This window comes from Mirounga leonina, unplaced genomic scaffold (genome assembly GCF_011800145.1).
Source record: "Mirounga leonina isolate KUSES-001 unplaced genomic scaffold, KU_Mleo_1.0 Mir_151, whole genome shotgun sequence".
In the NCBI taxonomy this organism is placed as follows: Eukaryota; Metazoa; Chordata; class Mammalia; order Carnivora; family Phocidae; genus Mirounga; species Mirounga leonina.
Window position 1 is genome coordinate 53417912 of NW_023270377.1, and position 21848 is coordinate 53439759.

Here is a 21848-nt window from a genome sequence, read left to right on the forward strand (position 1 = left end):
GAATATATGAACAGTTCTGTGTACAATGAATTCTCATGCAAATCATTTAGAACTATTCAAATATTATTTCCCCAAAGCAGGTACCCAAAAAGAGCATTTTATAAATCCTGCCAAAATAAAACAGGAAGCTGATCTAGAAGTCCTGACTAGTTCTCTTTGAGGTAGGAAATGATTTGGTCTTGAGAATAGCACTTGAATTACTTTCTCAGCCAGGAACATCTTGATGTAAGCAGTGCGTTCAAAGAGTAAAACTTCCAGGTTTGAGGTGAGTAAGTTCTGGAATTCTAATGTACAGTTTGATGACTATAGTTAATAATACTGTATTATATATTTCAAAGTTAAGAGAGTGGATCTTAAATGTTTTCACCACAAAAAAGAAATGGTAATTATGTGACAGGATGGACATGTTAGCTGATGCTATGATGGTAATCATTTTGTAATATTTAAGTGTATCAAATCAACAGGCACACCTTAAACTTATGAAATGTTATATGTTAACCATATCTTAATAAAACTACAAAAAAACAAAATAAAAGCAACAATAAAAACAACCCCCCCCCTTTTCTGTATACCTAATAACATACACTGGTAGAATCTAAGGTAGTCTTTAAGTTTGAAATACAGGAAGTTTGGATTTCCAACTCCTATCTTTATAATAACAGTTTCTATATATGCAAAGTCTTCTAAAATAGGGATTTCCATATTTGAGAACAGTTATTTTTAAGAAGTGGAAAATTTTAGCAAAAAACACTGGCTTGAATGAAGAGGGGAAAAATGATGGGATCACAAGGGACTCACAATCTATTGATTTATATGCCACATTCTAGTCATCATCAATTTAAAGGTAATAACTTGATAGCTGGAATACATGAACCCCACTGGCAGTTCTAAAAGCTGACTCTCATACATTTCAAAATCCATAACTCTTTCTAAAGAGTTCACTCAGTAGTCATAGAAAAGCCCTTTTTTTCTAGTATAGTTGGAAAGAAAATATGTTGTTTCAACAGAGGCTTTAAAATCCTGTTGAAACATGGATTTCCTGAAAACCTCAGGACTGCAACCAAATACACAAAGCTTTCCTGGGGCTACTTTCGAATTTATTCATCTCCCTTTAGAGGCTGTGCTATATGTACTTAATTCACACATTTGTTGTCTCATTCTGCCTGCTCCTACAACCATCCTCTTGTCCCCTTGCTGTTAGAAGTAAAAGTTACTGGCCATAATCCTATGCTGTTATATAAAGAAAATAACACTGCTCTAATCTAATGACATAATTAGCATCTGGCTAAGAAATGTAACAAAAATGTATCAGGAGTAAAATAGCAGGTGAAAGAAAGTTGGCCTTTCAGAATCTCAACTGAGAAATCTACAGAGAAAGAAGGGTGGGGTGGGGGAGAAGATTTAGCTTAATTGTTTATGATTATAGAATTAAAGAAATATCTCATAAGTACATCTTTGATGATGGCTTGAGAGTATGAAATTTTGTTGACTTCAACATTCCTAGAGATGTTCTCAGTGTGTGCCCCTTCTTTTCCTGAGCCACCAGGCTCTTGGGCATTATGGGGGCACAGGAGATGTTCCATTTAGCACACATTTTCAGGAATATCTTATCACCTATTACCAACAGCCTCAGGGTAAATTAATGTGATTAATTCACAATAAGATGTAAATGGCTGAAAACCACATCATGTATATCTTTCTTCAAGAGATTATGCATTTTCAAAGACAATGCCTGGGAAGGTACTATCTTAAGTCAAAAAATGAATTTCAGCAACTGAAATTTAAATGCTATAGCAAAAGTGGGGGGTGGTAATTTGGAACCCAGGCTCTTGGTAAACATAGACAGGACTGATCGGTCTACCTACAAGCTACTACCTGCCTCTTATTTATTAGACCCTGTCTCTGTGGCTGATAACACATGAACTTACACAACATGCCTTATTGAAAATTTAATATGAAAAAAGGGACTCCCAGGTGGGCTCAATTTCCCCTCCCCTCAAATCTGAACTAGCCCGTGAAGCTCTGGCCAGTAGAGAGCAGCAGGTGATGCTGTGCCAAGTGAACAGGCCTGGCAGCTTCCATCTCAGTCTAGTCCACTCCCTTGGAGCCCTGAGCTGTCATGGAGAGCGAGAGGGACACAGTTGTGCGTGACCCTGCAGCCATCCCACCAACATGCCAGGAATATGGATGAAGCCACCTTGGATCTTTCAGCCCAGCCCAGCCTCTGGCCGAGTATCACTGAGCCCAGGCCGTGCCACACGGCACAGAACTGCCTACCTGAGCCTGAGCCTAGATCAATGAGTGTTACTTAATAAAGGAAAAAGAACGACTGCTAAGGATAGCCCACAAGTCTGTATTAAATGAGAACTAAACGACGCTGAAAAAGAGATGTTGAGTCGTAGTGTGTGCTGGCCTGCCTAGGATAATTCTTGGTGTCTTTCCCCCTTTCTCTCCCCCGCTTATGACACTTTCTTTCTCCGTTCAAAACTGTGAACCAAGAGGCAGGCATCACACCCCACTGCATTTTTGTATCTAGAACTCCGATCAGTATATACACTGCTTAGTCCTTTCTACCATGACCACCTGGACAAGAATGAAAGAGTAAACGGCAACCTCTCACCAAAGAAGAGAACGTCTCTAAAGGACACGTTGTATTTGCCTGTACCTTTCTGTGCAATTAGACAAAATTCCTCCTGAAGCTTTGTATAATCCGTTGAACTTTCCAGAGGGTCGGTGAGGTGGCTAGGGGGAGTCTGAAATTCGATATCTGCACAAAGGTTGGGGTTGGAGGAGTGCAGGCGGACTGGTGACATGGTAGCACTGAAAGGGACCTGAAAGGGGACAGCACAAATTAGGAAAGAGCAACAGGACAGCAGTCCACATTCTCGTACGTAGGAAAGATGGCGTCCCTTCTTCAAAATACTAGGTCCCTTTGGAATGACACGCCCAGAGACACTCAGTACTCGTTTAGTTGGCAGGTGGTTGAAGTGGGAAGAACTCTCAGTTCTGAGAGTAGATCGAGTACTGCTGTGGGCTCACTGGCTTTTCCCTGTTACAGCGAGAGATGACTATAGAACGACAGGAAGGAAAGACAGAATCCCTGATAAGCTCCAGCTCTGAACCCACAGTTGGATCTAAAAAATCACTGGCAGGAAACAGTAGTTGGAACTCTCACAAAGTCTGGGTACTCGTGTCAGAGGACTTTTTATGCTCACTTGTTTCTGAGCCTGGAGCAGGAGATTACGGAACAGGCAAAAAAAATTCAAGGAAGATTTACTTGCTCCGTGGCCATTGGATAAAACATGAACAAGTTTAACAGTAAATATAGTCATGGCTTAAAGAGACTCAATTAAATTTGAAATTGATTTATTAAAATATTTGTAAATGAAATATACATGATATAAATTACTGTCGTTTACCTTTGTATGTTACATAAAACACTGTTACACATACAAACACGGCTTATGAAATGGCCAATATTGAAAAGCACTAAGTAAAAAAAGTCATATTACTATAGATTTTCCCAAATGGCTAGAGGTATTTTCTTGCCTGCACTGGATCTGGGCTAGTATTGTGATGGGTGGAGACAAAGCACCGTTCCCTCTCCTTCTAGAAGGTTACACCTGACCATTATAAATGGCATCAGCCAAACATTCTTGGAAAATGAGAATACCAATTCCTATTGTAAATCAGATTACCAGTAACCTCCCCTAATTCTTACTGCACAGATGTTCATTCAGTTATCTTCATGAATCTCTCTTAGACTTCCTCCACAAGCTGAATTTTATATAAATTAAGGGGTAATTCACACCTTCTAGCTAGCAGGAAATACACTTGTCTGATGCAGATGTATATCAGAACCACTTCCTTTTTTTCCCCCCTATTTTGATAGAGCTTTAAACTTCCTGACAGAAGAAGAGAGAGCAAGTGGAGGAGGGGTGAGGAGGGAGGAAGAGGGAGATAGAAAGAGACAGGGAGGGCGCCTGGGTGGCTCAGTTGGTTGAGCGACTGCCTTCGGCTCAGGTCATGATCCTGGAGTCCCAGGATCGAGTCCTGTATCGGGTTCCCTGCTCAGCGGGGAGTCTGCTTCTCCCTCTGACCCTCCCCCCCCTCATGTGCGCTCTCTCTCTCTCTCAAATAAATAAATAAAATCTTTAAAAAAAAAAAAGAAAGAAAGAGACAGGGGGAGAGACAGAGAGAGAGATAGAACAGGAAAAAGGAGCATGTACTTGCGTACTGAGGATACACAGGATAGATGGAGGAGATGGAGAGAGCTGGCTGACAAGTCATGCCTCTTCAGCATTCAATTAGAGTTATTTACTCAGTTTTTTGTTCATCAATTTGGGTATGATGGGATTCAAAAATTTAAGGGATAGCTAGGTCTTCTGTCAGTGATGGCTTAGGTGGGAGCTGTCTACAGGTCTCACTGTTTGCACTTAAGAATCCTGAATGTTGGATGCAGCCTTTACACCGTGCTCAGGAACGAAGTCCAAGGCTTCCCTGAAATCCTGTGCCAGGGAGGAAGCCTGATCTTGGAATATTCTGGTACTAATAACTGCAGTTTGGAATGGGGATGTTAGAAGGTGCTTTTAACACCTGTCTACAAAGAAGTTATAAGAGAAAAATGGATCAACATTGGAACTGTGGCACTGAAATTTAGCAATGGGGGGATGGGTTGGCCCAGTTATGGGTATTAAGGAGGGCACGTATTGCAATGAGCACTGGGTGTTATACACAAACAATGAATCATGGAACACTACATCAAAAACTAATGATGTACTGTATGGTGACTAACGTAACATAATAAATAAATAAATAATAACAAATTAAAGAAAACATGAATGAGAAAGGGACACACAAAAGCAGGTCTAAGAGAGATACTAAGCATATACAACATATGGAGCCAATTTGAAAAGTCTCCTGCTGTAATTCCTCTGCGTTATGTGTACAGGGATCCTCGTGTAGAGAACTGATTGCACAGGGACCCTTGGTGTTCTTCTGTGGGGGCAGGGCCAGTGTGTCTCTTTTTCCAACCCCCTATTCTGTTGGGTCTGGCTGATGTTGCAAGTGAGCCATTTTGGGTTCTAGTGCTAAGAATCGAAAAGAATAAATCTCTGAAACATCTCCTTTGGGTGCATTTTTCTTTGGGAGCAGTCTCAGCTGCCCCAGATATTTGAGTCGGTCTCCTCCTCACTGGAGGAAAATAAGTAACTAGGAGTCATTTGCAATAATTCTAGGTAAAAGGCACCGAGCTGGAGAGGATAGGCTCAAAATGTATGGGAAACTTAGTGTTGGGAAGAAGGAAGGCAGGGGATTAAGAGGAACACTGCACCAGGAGAAATAGGGGGGCTGAGTCACCAGTGTCAGGTCACTTGAGATGTGAATGAGGGGTGAGGGGGCCGAGGGGGCAAGCTAAAGTTCCTGCTAGATGGTGTCATTCTTTGCTATGGAGTTAAAGCTATAAATCCTAAAGGGTTTAGAGTAACTATTCCCTCTGGTTGTCTATGAATACATTACTAGATGCTGCCAACTTTCCTCATTAGATGCTTGGAATTATTGGAAGTTATTCTTAACTTCTGTGATCACTGCTACCCTGGGAGATAGGCATTAATACTCTCCTCTTTTAAAAGCTTTTTCTTTTCTACTTTCCATTAAAAAAAATATATATATATATATAAAAACCCATTCTATTCAAATAGTTTCTAATCCCAGTTTTATTGTATTCACTCTATGTATCTGCAATTAAAAAATGAACACAGTAGAAATAGAAACACAATCGCTTCCCTGCATGCCTTCTCAGAAGTACATTATTTAAGGAAACATAGGTATTTTAACAAAATGACTGACCTTTCCTTTCCATACTGAGATACTGTTCTTTGATAATCATCTGGATTTCTGAATTTTATCAATGAAAGGTTAAGAACTACTTAACTAATTTTACATATATCTATTGGCATGACCAGTTACCATGTCAGTGTCATATATTACGCATACAAGCATAAGAGAAACACTAATCATGATATCAATTTCATGAATTTGTTCAAATGTTCATAAAACTGTGAGTTTAAGAATCAATTCCCTTAATAAACTCCAAGTCACTGGTTCATTTCATAATCAAAAGCAATTTTCTCTCTCTCAAAAAAATCCAGCTAAGCAGCGAGATATAAAGCAAGGGCCAGTTATTAATCAAAAGTAGAAAACCAACAATCCTCTCATGAGTATCCGTTCTCTTACAGTGAAACCAAAACCTTTTCGTATTTTTCAGCAATTCTAGTCTTCAAGTATATTCCACCAGTAGCAAGAGCAAGACTATTGTTAATTCAGAAAATACGAATAGCCAAAAAAACTAACATCCATGATTGCTATGAACTTAGTATTCTGTATTTTAAAAAGTTGACAGGATGTCATGATTAAGCAAGTATTATGATTTGCTTTTATCCAGCAAAGGGTTCTTGCATTTACACATTCTATTTCCTATTCTGCATGCACCGTTCACTATTCTAAACAGCTTCTACTCAATTTAAAATTTTAGTTATTTGTCTTATCTGTTTCAATACTTGCCCTACCCTCCTAATAAACCTTAGCTATATATTAAACACCATTTAACTTGGGGGTTTTCTCCTTTCCACACTACATATTTTCTGACTTTCAGCTCAATATTCTTTCCAGAAAATTGTTCCCTTGCTAGGTGTAATTTGGGTAGCCATTTAGAGATGACATCAAAATTCACCTTTTCTTACCCTCTCTTTTCTTTATTCTCACATCCTTTTCAAATAATCACAATACTACAAAAAAAGCACAATTTTTGTCTGTAGTAACATGACTTTTCTTAGAAAAACAGAAATCAGTTAGCAGAGGTCCCAATATCAGTATGACCAAAAAAAAAATTTATATATATATATTATATATATATATATAATTTTAGGAAATTCCACACCATAGGGAGCCGTACTCAATTTTGCCACCTTGCATTTGCATTATTTCTTACACTGACAGAAGAAGAACTGGGTTAGGGGGTCATTTTCCATTGCAAACACGAATACCCATGTGCGACACCTGCCATGCAGAGACAGCCAGAGAACATGCGAAAGCTGTGCCAGAAAGGGAGGGGGCTACAGTCAATGCCACTGCACACAAACGGCACCACGGGAACAGGGGAGGCGCCACTTGGACCGAGTTGCTCATTCTTATTAAATGTCCACTTGAGATTGAAATCCACTCACTGTTGTAGCCACTGCTGCCGCTAGCCTCTGCCGGCGCCGAGTGGTGCTGAACTGGCCCTTCACAGATGGCCCTTCCTGACAGTGAATGAGAGAAGAGGAGGGAGGAGAGGAGCAGGGGCCGGGGAAGGGGAGGACAGGATGCGGGAGGACAAAAGATCATCAGACAAGGGAAAGGGAGAGTTTTTAAGTGGAGTTGACTTTTCCCTCAATCACAGCATTGAAAAGTGCTCGAAGGGGCATTCTCGCTGGGAGAAAAGCTCACTGTCCTCATTGCAGAACCCCCAGACACTTACGTCTAGTTGCTGAATATGACCCCACCCCAAAAGGAGATGGGAAGTCATGAATTGATGAATAATAGCTTGTGATCTTAAAGTAAAATAAAGGTGCATATCATTTTCTTCATGTTATATGAAATCAAAGGCATTCAATCAATGGAAGCAAAGATAAAAGTAAGTTCGGGAAAAATGATTAAATAATGTGCAAAGGCTAAAACAAACAAGTTGTAATGGGAGTCTCCCGTTAGCCAGGCAGAATTTTTTTCTTTCTTGCTGGGAGGAAAAAGTACAGGGGAAAGGGTACCAGGAATCTTCGACGTCCCATTTATTTACCTGCTAGAAAGCTCTCTGGGATTCAACATTAGGAATGGTGTTGGGATTTTCAGGTTGGAGAATTCTCCAAGGAGGAAACCAGTCCGCATAGCATAGGGGAAAAAGCATTCAATGTCCTCAGTGTGTTGGGACAATGCCTGCAAAAAGCAGCTAGGGAACCCTGAAGGCAGAGGCTTCATATAATGATGTGCACCTATGCATAAACCAGCAGAGAAGCCGAGAGCTTTCTTTTTTGTCTCTTTTTGGTGGACGGGATCATGGGATAATGATATTTCCTTCTAACTACTCAAGTTTACGTCTGTCCATGTGACAGACCCTCGCTCTTCGTGGTTGTGAACGGTAAGTTCAATTCCAATGAACTGAGATGTACATAGGGTCACTTAACAGTGGAGATTAAGCAAAAGCAGCATGACTGCTTTAGTCTTTTTGGAACAGAAAAATATTTTAAATTCTTATAACTCCAATTCTCTTCAAAGTTTCCCCATTACATTCACATTTTTCTTCCATGTTCGTAAGTCTTCTGCATGCATTATATGTTTATTGTACACACACACATATATACAATGTGTTTTCTACAAAAAGTTTTCTATACAAAATCCCTTCATGCTTAATGCAGTAAGTTAAAGGAGAAAGAACTTATTTTTGCCCTTCAGTATAATTTGAGCATCTGTGAGATCTAGAACAGTTACACAGGAATGATATCTGACCATGTATCTGCTATTCCCTGCTTTCTGCTATTGCTCATTCTCTCCAACAACTAGGGCTCTAGTATTAATTTGTGCTATTAATCTTGTAGGAAACCTAGTAGCTCTCTCATTCATAGCAACCCTTTCCACAATCATTCCCTTCTTGCCCTCCTTTACCTCACTGGAAACACAGTCCAACGGTTACTGTGTAATGATGATAATGAGATTGTTATTAGAACCGGAAATTTGAAGTTTGGGAGAAAGTCCTTTTTTTCTAAAAGGTACTCTCCAGAGAGCTTTCTGGGACAAATGCCTTCAATGAATTACACAAAGGATTTTTGAAGCTAGTTTCTCAATGGTTTCTAGTAGGAATATGACCATGTGGCTCTAAAATGTAACCTTCATATTCAAATCAATAGCACAATCTAACCGATGTTAAGAATAAGATACCAAACATATAGAATAACATGATCTTCATTTCTATTCTCCTGAAGTCAATTTTTTAAAGGACCCATTTTATGATTATTTCAAAATAACAACTACTGCAGAATGCCAGATGCACAGCTCAGTGAAACGGTATCATTAAGAACAGGAACACGAACCACCACGACCACCACAGGACAGTCTGGGTGCCTCCACAAATGACTGGTGGAACTCCAAGTTACCAACAACAGAAGGGATGAACCATGAGCCCGCTCACTACAACGCCTCTCAAACTGGCCGCAACAGGGACGGTAGAGAAGGAGGCTCAAGTGGTGAGACGATTATGGGCTCAAAACAAATACTTGGCACCCTCTGATGGGGTTCCAATGGTCAAGGAGGGAAAAACCCAGGTATTAGGGTAGGAGAACGGAGGAGGTAGGTTTAATCCACTAAATAAAAATAAATGCTATGCCTTTCTGTAAGGAAAATAATAATGAGTAAAGACATTTATATTGGCCATAGGCATCCCTGGCTGATTGTATGGATCCCCAGCCAAGTGTGCATGTTGAAGAAACTTCCAAGTAACTTCCCAGTGATAAAGAATGAGCATCTTAAGGGCTCTGAGAAGGCCTGTTGGTTTGGGTGAGCAGAGAAGGTGCAGGGATAGTACCAAATTCTGCAGGATTCACCCTACAATACCTTTTGTTTTACCAGTCTAAGTGGAAGCAGGGTTTCTCTGGGAGTAATAAATAGTTCACCGCCACCCCCAAGTCTGTTGATTTCCACTTGGAGGTAGAACTAAATCTCTCTTGCAAAAGTTTAAAGTTTTCTTTGAGTGTGGGGAATAGGTGATTTCAATTTCCCTCAAAAATAATTAAACTAGAATCACAAGGGCCGTATTGTTACTCTTTGGCAAAAAAAAAAAAAAGTGCAAAACAGCATCAATAAAAATTTAAAAACAAACTACCCAAATATGTGGCAAAAGTATGAATGAAAAATATTTTCCTGTTTTTTGAACAATTTCTTCTGATGACTCAAAAAAATCTTCATAAACCTTCTCATATAGAAAAGCAAGCCTATGACTAGAAGGGCTATTCTAGCTGCATTCTGTTTCCTCTGGGAAAAAATGGAGCGATATGAGGGCCACGGTGGGCCTTGTAGCCCCAGCAGGCCGGCCAGGGGCACCGTGCTCACATTTTCTGAGGAGAAACCAACCTGTTCGAGACAACAGCTGTGAATGGCAATCTGTTCAGGGTCCTACCTTAGAAAAACGAGACTGAAAGAATATCTGTCTACAAATGTATATGTTCTTATGACGTTGGCTGCCTTCAATTATTTTTATAATATTTTTTTTTCTTGGCTATGATAACCATAGATATCATGTTTTAAAAAGCCCCACAAAACTAGACAATCACATGCCCCAAACAAATGAAATGGCCCAAAGCACTTTTAGGTAAATTTTTTGTGAAGTCATTTGGCACATTTGTCTCTGTAGCATTAATGTTCTGAATAGAAGAGAACACACAAAAACATAGCTGCTGAAGGAACACTATAAATTGTGTTCATAGAATGTAGACATCCTAACCAGAAAAACATGAATCTTTAGCGTTTATGAAATTTATTTTCAAATATATCAGTTAGCAAGCAAAGCAAAGCAACAAGGAGTTTGTTATTTACACATTCAGAATTACAACACAAAGAATATCAATACAATCAGAATGAAGGAGTTCTTATTTCTTCAGAGAACACTGAAGAATTCTGGAAAATAGTTACTTTTACCTTTGTATTAGAATATAAATTGATTTATAGTGTAATAAAAAGAAAAGCAAAATCCTAAGTTTGATTTTGATTGTGCAGGGCAAGAGTTTTTCTTTTTAATAATATATAGCTAGGATCAGAATAGTAAACATTCTTGTTTAAAGATCTGAAAGTAATATGATTTATGGCATAAGAGGTTTCAGGCACTTATCATATTTCATGTCATTGCAATGCACTAACAACCTAAGATGCTCTTACTCTAAAAATTTAAAACTACTCATTTCAAATAAATAACTTATTTAAAATAAATTTCAAGTAAATTTATCATGAGTCATTAAGACTTTCATAATTCAGATTTTAAAAGTGATCCTTGATGACCAAATTATATCTATTTTTGAAGAATCATAGAATTTTACAACTGAAAGGGAATTCAGAGATCATTAAATTAATTCCATGACTTTACCCAGGAGCAAATGGAAGCCTAGAAAATTTAACAGAAATGCACAAGATTATACTGCCAGGAAATCACAGTTGATTAGCCTAGAACCTGAGTTTGCCGACTTCGAATCTTTTGCAGCCCTCATGTCTTTTTATTGATATATAAAATTTTGAACAAAGCTACTACAGAAAAGGCTCTTTTAAGATCTAGTACATATAAATGAGTGCTCATTACAACACACTGGATTTTTAGCCTGATTTTTAAGCTAATTTTTTGTTAAATTATATTTTAACAGTTCAACGGTGGTAAGTGAGAATGAAAATGCTACTTTGTAGCCATATTAAATAATTTTAACCTTTCTTTTAAATTATTTTTACTTATTCCAGAGGAAGAAGAGTAGATTCCCCCCGAATTTAGATAGTACAACTCAGTCTATAAAACACAGGCTTTAAAGCAGGTCAGCTGCTTTAGACTCCTTAACCTCCACCAATTGATATATAAAGACTAATATCTTAAAAGCATATAAAAATATGAATGAAGGGAAAAAGTCTGTACCTGCAGTTGTATTTTTGTATCTTTGCTGACACTTTTTGTTCTCCATCTTCTTGTGACCCGCTTGTCTTTCTTTGAAATATCTACACAGTTAGCCTACATTACACAAATAGTTAAAAGCAACAAGTATTATTAAGTTCACACACATGTTACGGATATAGACAAAGAGAACAGCAAGTTAGTAAAGAGTCGTTGTTAGCCACCTAAAGCACACCAGCCAGGAGGGAAAGTCATATCTGATGCACAGTGGACATCAAAAGCAGAAGTAAGAACTTAGTCATAAAATATATTTGTCTGCTATACAAAAGGAAAACAGGATTAGAGATTTTTAGCATTCTTTTTTCCTACATAAAAAGATGACCGTGGGGCTCCTAGGTGGCTCCGTGGGTTGAGCAGCTAGCTGACTCTTGATTTCAGCTCAGGTCATGATCTCAGGGTCGTGAGATCCAGCCCCAGGGACAGGCTCCATGCCCCATGCTCAGCTTGGGATTCTCTCTCTCCTCCTACTTCTGCCCCTCCCCCCACTCACACGTGTGTGTGTGTGTGTGTGTGCGTGTGCGCGCGCGCGCGCGCACGCAGCTCTCTCAAACAAATCTTTAAAAAAAAATGGCAGTAATTCTGAGAGTATCTAAGTTATATCTTCAAAGTATCTATCTGTCTATCTATCTATCTATCTATCTATCTATCTATCTATCTATATCTAAGTTATATCTTCAGAGCTATCATTTCTAATGCAATACAAACATGGAAGAATAATTCAGATATTTATTTCTATTAGTTTACACTTAAATGTAAAATATTTCAAAATAGACATCTTAACACAACGACACCAAGAATTCAAAAATATTAAGAAAAACTCCAGAATATAAACTAATCTGTGTTGTAGTTATTTCCCTTTAAATGTTACCTTATATATTCATAAAACAATCCAGTAAAAATTCTGCATTAATGTCTTAATGTCCTCTCGGTAATGTTTACCTGCATGTCAGTAAAGTTAGGTGCTGACTGAGTTCTCTGAAGTATTTCCAAATTTTGCAGGAGTTTGCTAAGTTCCACAAGGTTTGACTGGCAGTGTGCAAGGTCTAAGAAAAATCAGAAAGAAAAAATAGGTTAGAACTGGGCAGGGACAGGCAGTGATGGTAATAAAAGACAGTCAATCCCAATTATGGCAAGTATGATTAGGTATATCCATGTTTATATAATGGTGGTACTGGCAAATGAAACAAAACAGACCCTTCTCTGGTTTAGAACCTTAAAAGCATTGATTATTTAATGAGTTGAAAGCCTACTTACAAATTAACAGCTAGCTATTACAATCTCAGTGACATTGTGCATTCTCGCTTTCCTGTTCTGGTGGCCCTTGGCACATAGAAACCACACTCAAGGGAACTTCAGTAGTTTTATGGTTTTATTCTTAGGAACCTGTCCACCTACTCCTAAAATAGTTTACAAGGTGGCTGCTTAGAATTTGGATGAAGTCAAAGTCAAGTTCAGAAAAATAAGATGGATTGCAAAGTCAGATAGACACATTTATCTATGATTTCAATCACTAACAATGTTGCAATGAATGATTTCTTTAAAATTTATGAGGGATGGGGTGCCTGGGTGGCTCAGTCATTAAGCGTCTGCCTTCAGCTCAGGTCATGATCCCAGGGTCCTGGGATCGAGCCCTTGAGTCAGGCTTCCTGCTCAGTGGGGAGCCTGCTTCTCCCCTTCCCTCTGCCCCTCCCCCCCACTTGTGCAGGCCCGCGCGCCCACGCACTCTCTCTCTCAAATAAATAAATAAAATCTTTAAAAAAAAAAAATCTATGAGGGATGTTCTACTAAACACAACCAAAGATTCTCAGAGTATGTTCCCTGGCCCAGCATGATCAGAGTCACCTGGGCATGAAACATATCCTGTTTGAATTGTTTCATGAAGAAATGGCTTTTAATTTTATTTTTAATTTTTAGCTGTATTTGAACAAAAGAGAATTTTTAAAGATTTGTATAATAAAATATCACTCTTAAAAACTGACTCTTAGTAAATGAAAATTAAATATAGTCAAGAATATTGAGTTAGTAGTATCACTCACACAATTATCAAATATTTAGAACATGCCAGTAGTCATGTGATTACTTTTGCATGTGTATTGTTTATAAAGAGACTGCAATAGGGCACGTCTATAAATGTGTTATATAATAAGGTGGTTACAATATGTGGTGAGTTGGTGAAAATTTCATTTATATTATTTGTTTCTCATTAAATCTCAAGGATCTGAATTTTTACAGATACAATATAGGCAGCAAAATATTGTTGTTAAATATGGCTAGGGGCTCCTGGGTGGCTCAGTTGGTTAAGTGGGGCCAACTCTTGGTTTTGGCTCAGGTCATGATCTCAGGGACCTGGGATTGAGCCCCACGTCAGGCTCCGTGCTCAGCGAGGAGTCTGCTTTTGGAGTCTCTCTCCCTCTCCTTCTGCCCCTCCCCCTGCTCATGCTATCTCTCTTTCAAATCAATCAATCAATCTTTAAATATGGCTAAAGATAAGCTGGGCCAAATAACATAGGTAGTTGCATCTCAGGGATTTTTGACTTTTTGACTTTTTCGTGGGATATAAAAACAGAGGAGTAACTGCTACAAGGGTCGTTCCAGGACTGCCAATCACTGCATGCTCTATGGAGAACAGGGTAGCAGCAATTTTAGGGCCAGGCCATATCCAGGTCCCCCCTCTTCTCTACAGCATCTGCCTCAGGATGGAGTCCGGGTGGGCTGTTCAAGCGCTACTGCTGTTCTTCCAAGAACTGTTGGCCGTCAGTGGCCATTCCTTCAGAGAGGAACCCAGTGGAGGTGGGAGGAGAGCACTGATGAAGACAGCCCTGCCACCACCCCCTCCACCTTCAGGGGAGGCCATGCCCTTGTGTCCCCATCCTCTTCCCTAAGAAAACAAAGTCAAGTGGCTCAGGAGGGTAGAAAATACAGAGGACGAAAGGAAAGTTAGGAGGGAAGAAAGTAGTACAAAGAAGGAAGGAGGGTTAGAGGGAAGAGGAGGAGGGACATGGGCTAGCTAGAAAGGGCCTACCTTTTAATTTGCATATTATTATTATTATTATTTTAGAAAGAGACAGCAGGCACATGCATGATTGGGGGAGGGGGAGGTGCAGAGGGAAAGGGGGAAAGAGAATCTTAAGCAGGTGCCACACCTGACCTCTGAGATCATGACCTGAGCCAAAATGAAGAGTCAGCCACTTAGCCCAAGAGCCTTGCAGATGCCCCTTAATTTGCATTTTAAAGAACAAAACTGTGTCATAAGTACCACGCTAATAGGGACATTATTTCACATTACCCATGCATCAAGCCTTCTATCTCGTGCCTATTACATTCATGCTTCCTAATAAGTGTGACTAACGTACACAAATGGTGTACACAGGTAGCAGAGCAATCTGGAAACGAGGCTTCGAACCGTCACAATAATATCCACCCTTTTCCTAACAGAATGGAAAGAGAACCTCGTAAATGAACTTGTTCAAGAGCAAAAGACCTAAAGTTAAGAGTCAGGAGACAAGGACTGACTTTGCATTTCCTGGTGACATTAGGATATGCCTCTCTTCCCTTCCCAGCTTAGAGTAGCAACTGAGATGGTAGATGAGGAAACTCTGTGAGTACGGGCCGTACCATGTGTAATCACCTTCCCTTGGAGCAAGCCACACCCGTCCCCACCACTTCTATTGCTTGAAACGTGGAAGAGATGAAATCCTGGGCAGGACTTCACTGCCTGCCTAAGTGTCTAGATGTACATAAGGATTCTAAAGACTTGCCAAAGGCAACAAAAAGATCTTTAAAAAAAAGAAATCTCTAGAATTTCTTTAAATTAAGATGAAATCTAGTTTTAGAGATGAGGAAAAAGGAAAAACCATGCCAAGAAAAAACTGCTGAGATAGTTCAGAATGGTGAACAGTTAAAAACAAATCTAACAATTTACTTTTTTTCCCATCATGCCCTATCTTGTTCCAGAAAGAAATGAGTCGTCCAACTGTGGAAGGGTTAAATAAATTAGGGTATATCTAAAGTTATCCATTTATTATTTCATTTAGGTACCATTGATGGAAGATGCTGTGTACCCAGGTTAATTCTAAGTACAGGGATTATCACAACCAAGTAAGATTCATGGAATTTACATCCTGGAAAAAAAATGCAAACATGTTGTATGTTAAACAATCATGTATCCATCTTCAAAGTGGCATACACAATACTAATTTAACATTTTGTCTCCGTGGGAGCCAAGCAATTCCCTTGCCTACTTGAGAAGATCTGGACTGATGTAAGTTCAGATCTATGAATGGTTCGCCACCTTGGGTATTAAAACTATAAATCAGATATGCTATGAGTTCAAGAAGATGCTACATGATGAACTTCTGAAATACAAACCTCAATAGTGAGAACTCTCTATACAATGATCAGGAGACACCAAAGAAAAGGGTCATGGGAGTCTGGAAAATAGAGTTATCATGGTTTAAAGTCATCAGAGCACACTCAAAGGAGAGAGTAAAATCTTTTCTAGGGCTGGAGGATTGATGGAAAGGATTCAGCAAAAGAGAAAGGTGGAGAAGGGCAGAGAGGGAAAGAACCACCTGTGCGAAAGCACAGACAAGGGGATATGCAAGGATGTTCAGAAAACAGCAAATACGTTCAGTGGGGCCAACGGAAAGCAAGGTTGAAAGGGCAGGTAGGGCCCAAAAGCTGAAAGGCGGATGTTGAGTACCGGGCTAAGTAGTTTGGGCTAAAGCCGCAGAGCCCACGGAGAACCATGTGAAGGGAATTTTGCATAAAAGCTACTTAAGGAAATATCAGTGGACAAAGAGCTGGCTTTGGGGTTAGTCAAACATCTCCCCCAGGGCGGCTGTGCAATCCTGGGCACATTCCTTACCCTGCACGCATTTTGCTTTCCTCATCTGCAAAGTGGGGAGGAGTGATGCCTACGCCTGGTGGCCGAGTGCAGCGTCCTGCTAATTGCTGGCCCAGAGCTGCCCACACGGTCAAGAACAGCAAGGCCCCACGAGCCTGTGAGAGATGGAGCAGCAGAGCAAGAGGCTGAGGATGAGAATGCCAGCCAGAGGCTGCTGACCCACCAGAGCCTGGGTCTGATTGGGCGGCAGACACTTGAGAGGAAGGGCAGATGAGGGTGTGGGTGTTTTCGGAAAAATAACAGAACTCTGTCGCGGCTAGATGAACAACAGCGTTGGGGAGGGGCGGCGGTCAAAGATCCTCTGAGGTCTCAGGGGTGGTCAGGACAGCAGCAGTGACAAAAACAGGGAAACTGCGCAGCTGGGTCCACTTCAGGGAGGAGACAGGCTGGTTTCAGGCAGGCCGAGGAGGGGGCGCGCCAGAGAGTACAGACCGACAGGGCCAACAGCAAGGAGAGGCGGTGGGCAGGCTGCCCAGGCTGCACGTGGAGCTGAGATTTAGACAGCTTTCAGTCTTTTTGTGAGGAATACGGGGCATATACTCTGGAGCCAGACTGCCCACACTTGAACCCCAGGTCCACTGCTGCAAGTGGGTGAACTTGGGTCGGAGCAAGTTGATTTCCCTGTACCTAAGTTTTCTCACCTGTAAAATGGCTTTTTTTTTTTTAAAAAAGATTTTATTTATTTGAGAGAGAGAGAATGAGAGACAGAGAGCATGAGAGGGAGGAGGGTCAGAGGGAGAAGCAGACTCCCTGCCGAGCAGGGAGCCCGATGCGGGACTCGATCCCAGGACTCCAGGATCATGACCTGAGCCGAAGGCAGTCGCTTAACCAACTGAGCCACCCAGGCGCCCCTGTAAAATGGCTTTGAGAGGACTGAATGAGTTGCTGCATATGAGACACCCACAAGAGTTCCTGTTGCAGAGTGCCCGATGCCTATTAGCCGCCGCTGCCCCCGCCCGCCCCGTCATCTCCATCACTGCTGTATCATCAAACAGAGATTTTCTGAGTTGGAACTACGACCACACCTGTCATCTCTGAAGCACAGAGCACAGTCATTAGAATCTAGTTGGCCTGGGTTAGCCCTCCAGCTCTGCCAAGTATTTGCTGTGTAACATGAGCTAGTTATTTGACCTAAGTATTGGTCTGCCTGTCTTTAAAAATAGGGTTCATAATCCTGTCTGGTGCTCCTGTGAAGATCTACAGAGAACCATACATGTAAAGCGCTCAGTTCAATGTCTGGTGCATAACGAGCACACAGTCAACTACAGTCACTGTTATGGAAGCTGAAGGCAGAAGACTCAAGCTTGGTCATCCCCACAGCCAAGGCGACCAGATGCGAATCCAATGAAACAGCGGGGGAGCGGCTGGAGAAAAAAGGAAAACTTCATGGGGCCTAAGGGAGAAGTCTCATTCGAGAAGGGGCCCCAGGGCAGGTCAGAGGATGAGGTCTGAGGACCGAGTGGAAATCGGACGGTGCCTTGCTACCAAGAATGCCTTTTTCATAGAGCGGAAAGGGCAAACATCAAATTATGGAGAGAAGCTGGAGTCTAGGGGCAGAAGTGAATGAAAGAGAGAGGCTGTCCCCGGGCGAAGGGGGTAATTATTGCATTAACTGCTGAAGGAGACGGGAAGTCAGGACAGAGGACACGGGTAGAGCAGTCAGGATGGGGAGAAGAAGGAGCACCCCTGACACAGGACAGCAGCAGGCACAAGGGATGGGCCACAGAGTAGTCTGAAGCACACGGAGACAAAAGCCACCCTCGCTCCCCCACCAGCCGGGGCACCAACGTCTCTTCATTTGGGTCAGAAGAATGGATTTTGTCCCGGTGTGTGGTCCCAAACCTGCTCCATGCCGCGAGTGTGTGGACGGCGGCAGAAGTCAGAGGACAGGCTGAACTGTCGAGGACCGCTGCTAGGGTGAAACTGTGGCATTTTAGGAAAGCGAGGCCCAGCTTCTTTCCCCAACCCGAAGTTCACGTACTCGAATGTCTGCGTGTTGTGTGAATACGTTCAAGTAAAACCCTTTTAATGGAATGGCAGCTTTATGCATAGAACACCCCTTTTAAAATCATATTTTCACACAAAGATTGAGTTTGGGATGTGGCAAGGACTAAGCAAAATGCTGTAGACTTTGAGTTCATGCACATGCAGAGCAAAAAAAAAATATTTTTTGTGGTTGGGATCAACATGTATTGCCCAATTTCAATGTTTCTTTTATTTATTTATTAAAATTTTATTTCTTTGAGAGAGTGAGAGAGAGAGAGAGAGAGAAGCATACAAGCAGGGGCAGAGGGAGAGGGAGAAGAAGACTGCCCCGCTGAGCAGAGAGCCCGATGTGGGACTCGATCCCAGGACCCCGGGACCATGACCTGAGCCGAAGGCAGACACTTAACCGACTGAGCCACCCAGGTGCCCCGCAATTTCAATTTTTTAAACTAAGGACATAAGAAAATACTCTAACATCTACTTTCACCATCATCTCATAAAGGAAAAAAAATTTAATAAAAATAAGTTAGGCCCAATATCTTCACAAAATAACTTAAAAAATTAAATCAATGTAGCATTATCAAATACTTGCTATGCTATCCTTGTTTTCTCAGTTTTGAAGGTCAAAGGAAAACTAGCTCCTAGAATGGACATGGTGTGTGGCCATTTGGACCAAAATGCTCGGGCTAATTATGAGGGAGCAGCAAAGTTTCTAGAGAGTAAGAGGCTCAGCGACGGCAGGGTGAGGACATTGTGTCTAAGTTCAGAATATTTAACAACGGACACAGAGTGCAACACCAGTAACAGGGAACTGTGGAGAGCAGGTGCCACATCATTGATCGGCTTATTGTGGGCCGTCAGGAGACACACTTATTCAAGGGCAAGATGAAGCAGCAGGAGAGGCAGCTGGAGAAGGGGCCCGGCAACAGTGGAGATCCAGCGTGGGGGCGCTCTGGGGGCTGCGCTTGGCCTTGAGATCCCCCGCCCGCAGGGCCTGGGGAGTGGGGGGCTCATGAAGAAAGAAGGGAGCAGGTGGTGAGGTGAGCCGGCAGGGCAGAAGGGGGTGCAGGGCAGGGGAAGGGTGGAAGCAGCCGCAGCAGGGGTAAGGGTGCGGGAGAAGGCATAGGTAGGAGGCAGCTGGGGTCACGGGAAGGGGCAGGGTCTGGTGTGGAACAGTAAGAAGAAGGAAAGATGGAGGCTCGAGGAGGCTGGAGGGGGCGAGGTGCAGCGGCCACGATTCACTGCTCTCCTTTCTGTTTCGTCCGTCGGCTTCTCCTGGGAGCCCAGCGGGGGCGAGAACTAACCTTCGGCACACCTGTCCATTTCTTCCGAGTCCTGTAACCAGGCTGCCACTTTGCTCTGGCCCGTCGTGCAGGTTGCAGGGAGGCTGTTGCTGCATGGCAAAGGGGACTGCCACGGAAAGCTGTTTGGTGGCACCTACAATGAACAAAGGGGAGTGTACGGGTGAGCAGAAACAGTATATTTAAGTGAGTTTTAAAATTTGTATTAAAAAGTGACATCAGAAAAGAGAGGAAGAAAGGGCACACTCGAAATACAAAAGAAGCCTCTAGGCTAAACTTGTCCATGCTCAGCAAAGCCCAAGTTCATAAAGAGTAACACTCATTAAGCGGCTATCTCCACTATGCAAGGAAGGGGACAACACTTAAGTATGGGATAGCTCATACTCTTAAGGGCCTGCCAGCTCGAGGGGTTTAAGTTGCTCAGTGGGTTGTATCTGACATAGGGTCCTTATGCTACTTTTAACTCATGATTGAAGGCCTTTCCTTCCCAAAAGCTCTCTGTTCCCTTACTGTCAGCTCAAGGCCCCGTCAGCCACATGTGATTCCTAAATACATTACCCACCATCAAGCAACCTTGCAATGCTTTAAATGCATATTAAAAATTGTAATATATAAAAAGGCATTCTCAGCAAATTATTATTACCCACAGCTGACAGACTTTCCAGTAAAGGGAATTTATGTGAAATAAAGTTGCAGGAGGTAAGGAGATAATGCAGTGAGTTCAGTGAACACTTAGTTGAAAGAGCAGAAGCTTACTTCTGAAAAAGCTGAAACAACTTTAAAACTCCATATTTGGCTTTCATATTCAATTATAATTGATCGTGTCTATTCTAAATCATCACGAAGCGAATGATACACATATTTAGCAAACCCAGACTTATTTATTACCCATGCAAGGCCACAAACCAATTAGCATTCAGGAGTCTCATAATTTCATACTTAGAATGCAAGGCAAGGGATAAAAAGCTCTCTTCACTCTTTATTGCATTTTGCGAAATGTAATGGAAATCTTTCACCAAGTTTGATCTTAGAGGTGTGTCATTCATAACTACAGCAATAGATCTTCTACGAAAACCAGAGTTGAAGGGCTTTCCTATTCCAAGGCAAACAGTGGGGAGGAATTGGTTTCAGTTCTCCATTCTCTTTGGCTATCACCCAAGTTATTTAATAAATAATAAAAGGGATGAAAATAATGTATCTTTTATCAATAGTCTATGCCCAAGATGCAGGCAGAAGCAGAACCAAAGGATGAAACATTCCTATTTTTAAAATATCTATCTGGGATATATTTCTTATTTAGCTGGGACGAATCCTGGGATTCATTCTATTCTGTGGCGAGAACACAGGGGGCCCAGAGAAACCAGAGGACGATCTTAGTCATCTTGTGTTGGGTCCCTCAGTAAGTGCCCTATTTCCTACCCTCTGACCTCCTGGTTCCTCCTTTTTCACTTCAGAACTGGTTAGTATTAGGGCTAAACCAATACCCTGTTCCTAGGAGGAGGACGTTGGTTGAACAATCCTTGGCAAGGCTATAACCAGAATGAAATAAGGTTTGAGAGCCTTGCAAAATACAATTAATGGGATTTAACAAAAATTACTTAAGTAACTTCCATTGAAATACTAAATAGTAAATACAGTAGTATTTCATTTAATCTGATTTGACTTATCTTGCAGATTCCATGAGGTTTTTCAATGTTATGCTAAGGAAACTTGGAAATATATATATCCCTAAGTAAGAAAACAGAGACAAGCAGAATCTTCACCAAGAGGTTCTTAAACCCATCTCCTGATGGCAGCCAGTTATTCACAGATGTCTGTGTTCTCAGTGTGTCAGGTGCCAAGTGGGAGCTTGGGGAACACCCCTGGGCACCGCAATGTGGCTATGGTTTGGAAAACTTAATTACTGAAACAACAGTCCCCCTGCCTC

General features: G+C 41.5%; 1 protein-coding gene across 3 annotated transcripts in view; it reads right to left on the reverse strand.

Moving 5' to 3' along the window:
- OSBPL6 (oxysterol binding protein like 6) overlaps positions 1-21848 on the reverse strand; it is a 198327-nt gene that overhangs the window by 30744 nt on the left and 145735 nt on the right. For all 3 annotated transcript variants that reach the window (XM_035007654.1, XM_035007656.1, XM_035007655.1), the window contains 5 exons: positions 19925-20057; positions 12668-12771; positions 11693-11785; positions 7224-7298; positions 2666-2831 (listed from right to left, as the gene is read on the reverse strand). In XM_035007654.1, coding sequence (XP_034863545.1) covers positions 2666-2831; positions 7224-7298; positions 11693-11785; positions 12668-12771; positions 19925-20057 — 571 coding nt within the window. The remainder of the gene's footprint in view (positions 1-2665; positions 2832-7223; positions 7299-11692; positions 11786-12667; positions 12772-19924; positions 20058-21848) is intronic.